Consider the following 9297-nt stretch of genomic DNA (forward strand, 5'->3'; position numbering starts at 1 on the left):
AAAAAAACTTGATTTTTTGCTCATCCGGGGATGATCCTCAGAGAAAAATGTCTAGATTGGACTTGTGGTCTACTTTCACCATGTATTTTGGTACAATTCAAAGATGTGCAAGAAAGACTTCTTCCTTTTCAGAAGTAGAGTCAGTCGTTAAGACTGATGATCCTACAGAAGGCAAGTTTTCCTCTCCTCACAGGGCAACTCACGACTTACCTCATAGCGCAATCATACATTTGAGATGGGAGGGAAACCATACTTTAATGCTAAGTCTCCCAGTGATGATGTAAGCACTGACTAGTCGTATGCGAAACGGAGAGTCGGAATCAAAGCTGAGATCGCATAGCAAAACTGTGGAATAAGCCAGCTAGCTTTAGCGAGGTCGGAATAGGATGATGTGTTACACTGGAGGTTCTTTTAATGAATTCAACCCCTATTTTGATCATGTATTTGTTTGTTGCTTAAATTGTCCAACCTATTTTTTTAATAAAAACTGCTATTTTAAAATTATTTTAACTTGATACGTTAAAAATTGTCAATCATCTGGAGTTTTTACGACACTCGTAACCAGTAGAGATACCTTTTTCCCAAATGTATTAAAATAACTGCCTAATACGAATTATTGTATGCGTGTTATTATGTATTGTGTAGCATATTCGTTATTTTTCCCTTCGATCGCCGATTTCAGACCCTTGGATTGAGGAGACTAGTAAGAAGATAAGGTCTAATGCTCTGTAATACATGGAGAGAAGTCTAGAATTTATCAAAGATTTACAGGAGGAGGGGCATCAGCGTTGGCCTACTCCTTGGGAACCAGTAGTGTACGCCTATTGACGAGGCTGGTGTGATCTAACCGCAAGCTACGCAAAAGATCCCTTCAAACAAATATGTAGTATATTTGCACTTTATCATCTGCCGTATCGAGATAAATTATTTTGTGTGTTCTTTCTTGTGTATTTGGATGAAGGTGTGGTTTCAAAACCGACGAGCGAAATGGAGGAAGCGCGAGAACACGAGGAAAGGTAAGACATGATTTTTGTGAGGATTTAGTATTTTCGTGAATTTTTTCCGGAGTTAAAAAAAAATTGGGCAAATTTAATCAACGGAAATATTTTCAACAACTAGGTCAATAATTTTCTTTTCAGCAGAAAAGCATTTTTTGAGATTTTCCACTTTAAGGAAGCATTTCATGCTTAGAATGACACATTTTTGAGCTTATGTTCATTAGTATGACATTCATTTTTAGGTACTTCAAAATATTCTCTTTTCTGCACACATTGAACCTTCCTTGTTCAACCTATTAATAAAAAGCTGAAATAATTTAAGGCATAAGCATAGCATCACAGAATGATGTGGCAATTAAGCCGAAACTTCAAAGCGCTTGTCTATATATTGGACACTTTTGATTTGGTATAAATTAAAATGTCTACCATTCATGCACCTTGGCATTGTATTTAATCTAATCACTTTATATTGTTCTCCATCTCAGTCTTCCTCTTTCCGTGTACTTTCATGTCTTTTTCATTCGCTCATATGAAATCATCAGAAGGCTTATCTAGTAGCCAAAATTCACCGAATTTTTTAAATAAAATGAATTTATACGCCTAGCAGTTTCTCCCTTTTATCAAAAATTTATGCTTAGAATGTGTTACTAATTGTGAAATACAGTAAGAACCTACGACAACTTATTAGAGCGTCTACCACCCTCGATGAGACAGCCAAGGCCATTAAATGAACTCTCAGATTAACCTTTTTTTAATGTCAACGATGACATCCCTTTGCAGCAAAAATTAACAGGTACCTGTTGCTACTGATAAACTTAATCGTAGTTCCTTTAACGGCAATTCAGGTAATTTCCTTTCGAGCGTTTAAATTGAAAGAGGCAGGCAATGGTTTTGATAATGCCCAGGGTTAGTCACCTACTCTTAGATTGTACAGGCTGTATGTGTAAGGATAAATTTTGAATAAATTGTGTTGGATCCCATCCAAGTAACCTCTCTGAATGAGAAATTAAGAGCCTTTTTTAATGCCTGTGCATAGACACAGTAGAGTTGATTTCACTATTCTTACGGAACGATTAGGATATGCATATACGGTGTTACGAATCAACATGAGCATGGCTAGAATCTCTTTTTGTATCATAACCACACAGACTTTCGTGGCAAGTTTTGAGAAGGTTACCACCTTCTGATCGCTAAGCTTGGCAACAAAGGCACCACGAATGATAGAGCGCTCTAAGTGCTATCTGCAAAAAGAAAAGGAATATGTATTTTGAAGGCTTTACCGTCGATATTTGTTTTAAGTAAGATGGCTTTTACCGGTGATCCTACAAATGAAGCATACGATTTATCACCGAATCATGCTGCCATCGGGTAAGCTGATGACAAACAACCCAATTCCAGGGAAAGTAATTAGGGAGCCTGGGCGAAAAGCATGCAAGTGCCATGTAGCGTGAACTATTTAAAGGCTATGCATCACAGCATATCTATGCTGGTGGAAAATGTCTTGGTGTATCCCCTTTCTTAATTTTTAGGTCCTGGTAGACCAGCTCACAACGCCTATCCACTCACGTGTTCAGGAGAGCCAATTCCACCCACAGAATTGGCTCGGAGACAGGCGAGAGTCAGCATAAAGCGTAGAAGGTCTCATATTCCCCCCTCACTTCCTTATACCTCCTTTGCTACCACCTCTACCGACTCCACCTCCGTTCCTAGCACTGATCCTTCGCTCAAGAAACCCGCTTTCTTTATTGAATCACTTCTGTCGGAAAAATAGATTTTACCGGAAAACTGTGCAAAAAACTTCCTCTTAAGATGAAGGCGTTTGGCTTCAACTTATTAATCTACAGGAAATTATAAAATTTGGGATTTACCATAAATATTTCATAATCACGAAGAAGATTGTTTGACAGCAAGCGTAATGAAAAAGAATTTAGCCTGAAATCTCCTCAATTTCCTGGCATTTACACAGTAACTTCCAAATCCTTCGGTAGATTTTACCCTATTGTTTGAAGTTTGGAGGGATGTATTGTCCACATTCACAAATGATTGCATAAATCTTTATCCAAAATGCACTTCCTGCACAAATTGTTTGTTTGTATTATTCTATGGTAAATTTTAGGCAGAAAATAAAACCGGTAGTAGACCAAAATAAAAGCTACTTGTTAACTGACACGTCACTCGTTTTATTATGCAAAACCGCACTTTTAAAATAACCCAACGACTTTGGTTTTGTGAAACAGCCTAAACTAGATTTTATATCACTAAATTAAACAGTTATGCTTTTCTTATGGCTCCGCGTCTTCAAAATTGCACATGTGTAGCATTTGTAGCAGAAAAATTATTAAATTTCATAGATGCAGACCAAAATTAAAACACGATTTTCTTGCTCCATGTTCTATTTAATGTGGAAAAACAAGTTGCATGATTCAAATACTAATGATTTAAAATACTCCACTAAAGTGAAACCATTGTCATCCATGAATGTAAAGCGGGACATCATTTCAAAAGAATGCAATTGTATTTAATTGTTTTAACATTTGAACTTAACAATATACCAAATTCCTGGCAGTAAATGGGAGCAGAAAATAGTCTTCTAAACTTGCCTCTTTTGTTTAATCCCCCTTAAACTGTTCAATAAATCACTAATATTGTGTAATACGATGGTGGTTTATCCCTCGGTTCCGGTGAGGCGCCACTTTTGTACTTTGAATTAGCCCTCTTGTATCTCGCTAGGGTGGACTGGCCTTTTGGGCCATGCCAATAGTCCGGACACCTTCTCCGCGCTGAATATATATTCTGCCTGAGTATTTCGTCTTCTTTCGTCTTTAGAGAGTCTCGGGACGCTACGATTGTTTGTTCACTCATCTAGACCTGTTCCACCATTATCCTCCGGCAATTAACTAAAATTCCTTTTTATCTAGAGCAGTAGGCCATCCTGAATCCATTTTTTGCAACCACCAATGTTTGGGGCTCGATAAAAGAAGAACCAACTAGCAACTCTTTATTGATGATATCCGTCTACTAAATTCTGCGTCCTAGTTTACTTCAAACTAACATTCATTTGCCAAAAACTAGACCACTCCATCTCTAGGCTTCTACTTACCCAAAACCAGGGTGTAGCTGCTAACAAGTTCGGGGAATAAAAAGCATTGCATTTACCCCAAATGTCACAATAGATAGTACTTTGAAGGAGGAGAAACAGAGCAGGGACTATTGTGATAGCTCATTCATTAAATACATGCCGAATGTGTCCTGGCCAGGAGGCGAGCACAAGGCTCGCTAATCCGGGCTTTCCTAGCGGCGCAAGGCGCAGCCAAGGGATGGGTTGGACAAAATTTATCAAAATTTAATTACCCACTTGACACGCCACTCACACACACACACACATCGCTTTTAAGCTCATTTATATGCAAATTTGCACCAAAATGGTTGGCGATTAGGCCTGAAGAGGAATAGAGGGGTGCAATAGAGGGGCGGAGGGTGCACTGTTGATGATATTGCCCTCAGGAGATCTGGTACTCAAAAGTGGATTGAATTTTGACAAAGACTTGCGGGCTAAACCTGGGATTATTAATAAGACAATAAATAGTCTGCAAGTAAACTCTGGCTTAACCAACCGAGATTATAACTACATTTTGCTGTTAAATGCAAATATGATCTGCGATTGTTGCATCAAGAAGTGAAATATTCGGATTAATATTTATAGTTTGACGTTTGTAAAATTTTTGATAGTTATAACTGTTAGTAAACAATTTATTCATTTTAGAAATAATTGAATAGTTCTTAACTAATTACTAAGGCAGTCAGGACTTAAGTGATTCAAATAGTTAAATTAGAACGCATTCAACATGTTTTAAAATAGTTCCCAGAGAAATATCAAGGTAGTGAATCAGTACCTCAAATATCTAATGCCTAGTTACAAAACGCAGTCACTTATAATAGAGAAGTGAAATATGCCTGAAAAGAAAGAAAGCAGTGTAAATAGTCAATGACTAACCCCTTGGTTTTGATAAAGGGTCACTTGGTGTCTTCCCCGTTGTACCTCGCCGGGTGTACTGACCTCCAGGCCACGCCAATTGCTCCTACCCCTTCTGTATTTTGAATATGTATGCATTATGCCAGAGTAATGTGTCTCGGGACACTGCATTGGTGGGAGCGGATACGGAACCCGATTCTAAAGGGGATCAATCCTGATTTCCACTGCTGAGTGAAAAACTTTGTCGGGGTGGAAGGAGTATATATGCCAAAAATGGGAGAATTGGTGACGATCCCAAGCAAAAGGGCTATAAGCGACATCTGCCTTCGGCGACTACCCCAGGTGCGCCTTCTGCAGGAAAGTTATTAACAATGGAAGAGACACCAGCCGTAAATCATCTGGAATAGTATCGTTGTGGAGTTGCCCACTCGACCGGTATGAAGATATCGGTAATGAGAACTCGCTATGCCTGCTCCGCGTCTCTACTAGCTGGATGGAACCCAGACTGATGCGTGGGTAGTAATGAAGTGAGTAAAAGCTGCAAGGCGAAACAGACGCGAAACTCAGCCCCAAAGAGCACCGTTAGATCCCGTCAATCCTTACCTGACTACTCCTTTAGGCTGCTGCTCCTGCCATTGGACCCAGTAGAACTGCCAGAGCAATCAGTGACGTAGCCGTCAAGTATCTTCTCAGGCGCATAAAAAATTTGTCGAATAGCACAGTTGTTTGCAGATGTTTCGTTACATCACTAATTACTTTGTAGAGGTAAGGCAGGAGGCTAAAAAAGGTGGTGCTGGGGATGACGCTTAAAAGAGAAGGGGGGCTAGGTAACCCTCTGGTTTTGATAAAGGTCCACCTGGTGTCTTAGCCATTGAACCTAGTCCGGTGGTCTGGCCTTCTAGCCATGCCTATAGCTCCTATACCTTCTGTACATTTAATTCGCTTGCATTCTATTCGAGCATTACGTCTTCTTCCATCATCAGAAAAGTCTCAGGACGCTACAGTCATTATCGAATTAGTTAAAATCGTATATCCCCCACGTATTTATGGGTGATACATGTTTCCGTAATTTTAGTGAAACACTTGTTTTTGCACCTGTTTCGAGAACATGGCTATTTGAGAATGAGAAAAATAATGCAATCAAATCAATTATCGAGCTCTGTTTCTGAATTCCAGAACCATTAGTATAGAGTCGCCTAATATTCCATTATGTTTTTTATTGTTGGCAATTTATTATTTATTTGAAATTAATGCTAAGGCTATATATAATCGTAATTACCATTCTCGCTTGTATTTGTTATATTATGCTAATTCAAAATGGCCTACTGATCACGCATTGTGTTTAGGCCAACCAATCAGTGAGCAATCTATTTTATGGATAACCAATCAGCTGTCCGCTTTGGGGCTATCTTACATGGTCATTTATATAGACGGCGTGACTAGCCGTTGTCGGAGCGGCGCCATCTTCAATCATCATGGGTGTGGACGTGGAGGTTATTAAACCTGGTGATGGCACTAATTATCCCAAGAAGGGACAGACGGTTACTGTTCACTACACTGGGACTTTGACCAGTGGCAAGAAATTTGATTCCTCCAGAGATCGAGGTCAACCCTTCCAGTTTAAGCTAGGCATGGGCCAGGTATGACTGCTTTTTACGGAAATTTCCCTAGGTCATCAAAGGATGGGATGAGGGGGTCGCTCAGATGAGTCTCGGTGAGCGTTCCAAGCTAACCATTAGTCCGGACTACGGATACGGCAGTACCGGCGCTGCTGGTGTTATTCCACCCAACGCCACATTGGTATTCGACGTGGAGCTCCTTTTCTTCGAATAGTTCTTTTATAAATGCTGTCTGACTCCTTCCGGTTATATGTTGCATTACCCTAATCCTTGCTGGTTGAGTCTACTTTCTGTGTCTTGACGGCTGGTTTGGTGATCTCGAGGGTACTTCCTTCGTGCAAGTGACTCCCTGCAATCCGTGTGGTAAGTGTGTGGTACCTTCGTTGCGGTCCGTATGCGCGGTGATCTGGTTATCCTTGTAAGCTTTACCCCTGGTAAATGCTTAGATGTGGTTTCTCTACCGCCTTATGCCCTCTGGGTGGATAACAGCAAAGCGTTCGCCAGCGTTTGCTCTGCGTAGGGTGCGTCAGTAGCATTGCCTCCTGCCGTGACGTCGTCTGGCTGGTTGGCCGTTTTGATGGTGACGGGTCAGGCTGGAGTTTTCCACTGGAGTCGGGTGCTGCCTACTTATGGAACGCTGGGGTGGTTGCTCCTTGGTCGTGGTGGTTCGTGTTGTCTAGTCCTATTTGTTTTAGGGTTGTGGTAATCGCGCTGTGTGGGTGACGACGCAGGCAGTGTGGATTAGGGTCTGATAAGCTTGTTCCTCGGAGGTTAGTCTTACGGAACCTTCTATCCCCGAGACGTGGGGCTGGGCGACCTCGCTGGGCTCGGCTGGTGCAACCCGCTCTCTCGAGTCATTGTTCTGCTCCGTTTCCCAGTTCCCTGCTCGGGTTTTTTGTCTAGTGTCCTGCGCACTCGATAGGGAGTGCCCCTACTTTTTAGAACGTTGGAGAATTGGCCAACCGGTGCCTTAGTTACCCTTCGATTAAAGTACGAGGTGGTGGTGCATGGGTCCGGTGGCTGTCTTCCCGTTTGACGCGCTCAATTTGGCGTCAGAGATTGTTGCTTTAGCGTAGCAGTATGTGGATCGTGTAGGACTTGAAGTACACCATGTTTCTTAACGTGGGCTTGTTATCTACATTCTGCCCTTGGGGGAGGAATTTAGGAAGTTCGGTTCCCTGTTATGGTTTTCTGATGAATCGTGGCGGTAAAGAACATTATTTTTTCATACCTCAACGATTAATTGCCAAGTCTGGTTGCATGTAGCAGTGCAGAAAGCCCATGCTGGCGTTCTTGGTGGATGGAGCGCGGGTATATGTCTGCAAGTCTAAGGTCAAGCTTGCTAGCTGGAGTTCATCGTTGTCATCCCGAACGTCACGAATTAAGGTGGTTGTTGGGATGGCCTGGTAGTGTACACTAATCCTCCAAATCAGAATTTGACGCATTTAGTCTGCAATACTGGCGGGAATTCTGTGAATTCATTCTTTTTAAATCAGCATAACATGATAGACCCAAAAATGTGACCCGCTATCGACGTATGGCTACTTTCGCAGCGTCAACGCCTCTGCATAAAACACGGGAGTGTCTTCTATTTTACTACGCGTTGAAACTAGTCGATCTCTATAAATAGCGAATTTAAATGCATGTGTGTGCTCCCTGTCTTCGCTATGTCGTGATGACTGCTTTTCAACACCCAACCACACCCAAGCGTAGATGGTACGGGAATGAAACAAAAAAAGTAGGAATATGTACGTTTTAGGGTTTTTTCTACAACATGCTCCGTCTGGATGAGTTTTAGTGGCACACGCTGTGAAGATTCAATGATTTGGAAAGGCTTGAGAATTGAGATGTTTAGAAATGAGACAAAGATAATAATCAAATGAATGATGCTCTTTCGATAACAAGGGCTGCAATAATTTGAAGCTTAACCATTCTTGTCTTCTAGGCTGCATAACAGGAGAGGTCATATTTCACCATTTAAATGTAATTTAGCTTCAACAATGGCCCTCTGTTGTGTATGCACCTCACTTTAGATAAGAGAATTTTGTCAATTAGGTTACTTAATTGAAAATTGACAGGTCTTCGCATCTTACAGGATGAATGCGAATATCGTAAGCTGGGATTTTCGCAAGGTATGGGGAACAAGATTGCTGAGTGCCGTTACGCCTATTAATGGTGGATTCTTCGAGTGGATTACCCATTTTCTAGCGGTTGGTGATGGCAGCCTGTTCACGAGTAGTGGATGCTGGACCCTCACCGCAAATCATTGACCGAAACGGAAGTAACGATTGTCCGTGATTATTAATGCGACATCTCAGGGGTACAACGCTTCCTATTCCAGGGTTAAACACAAGCGTAGAAAAAAAAGTGTAAATTATCATATCACGTGACAAGAAAGTTGGCGCATCTTTCAGACTAGCACACCGCAGTGACATGTTGTAGCGTGTTGGAATAGGCAAAATACAACAAGTCAATCTACTTATACGCTCTGCTGTTTTCACCTCTACTTGCATCCTATCTTGAACCTTCGCACCAGTGAATTTTAATTGAGTCTGGTGAACGTCGTCCATAGTTGGCTGCTTAACGAATAAAGTTTAAGTCGAGTCTGATGCTGGAGAAGTACAGTGTGTGGTGCAGTGTTTGGAAGTGTGGAAATGAAACGCACTGTCCAAAAATTTTCCTAACAGTTTCAATACAGTGGAAGATC

At 41.3% G+C, this 9297-nt stretch overlaps 1 protein-coding gene across 1 annotated transcript; it reads left to right on the forward strand. All coding sequences in view use genetic code 11, as the record gives it.

Moving 5' to 3' along the window:
* Window positions 1-6446: 6446 nt before the first annotated feature.
* EGR_05248 (Peptidyl-prolyl cis-trans isomerase FKBP1A) lies at window positions 6447-6804 on the forward strand (the record flags this gene model as incomplete). Its single annotated transcript, XM_024494497.1, has 2 exons — window positions 6447-6611; window positions 6643-6804. 2 exons carry the CDS (start codon window positions 6447-6449, stop codon window positions 6802-6804), a joined length of 327 nt encoding a protein of 108 aa, XP_024351118.1.
* Between the last annotated feature and the right edge of the window lie 2493 nt (window positions 6805-9297).

The sequence above is a fragment of the Echinococcus granulosus genome (assembly GCF_000524195.1).
Source record: "Echinococcus granulosus chromosome Unknown EG_S00037, whole genome shotgun sequence".
NCBI lineage: Eukaryota > Metazoa > Platyhelminthes > Cestoda > Cyclophyllidea > Taeniidae > Echinococcus > Echinococcus granulosus.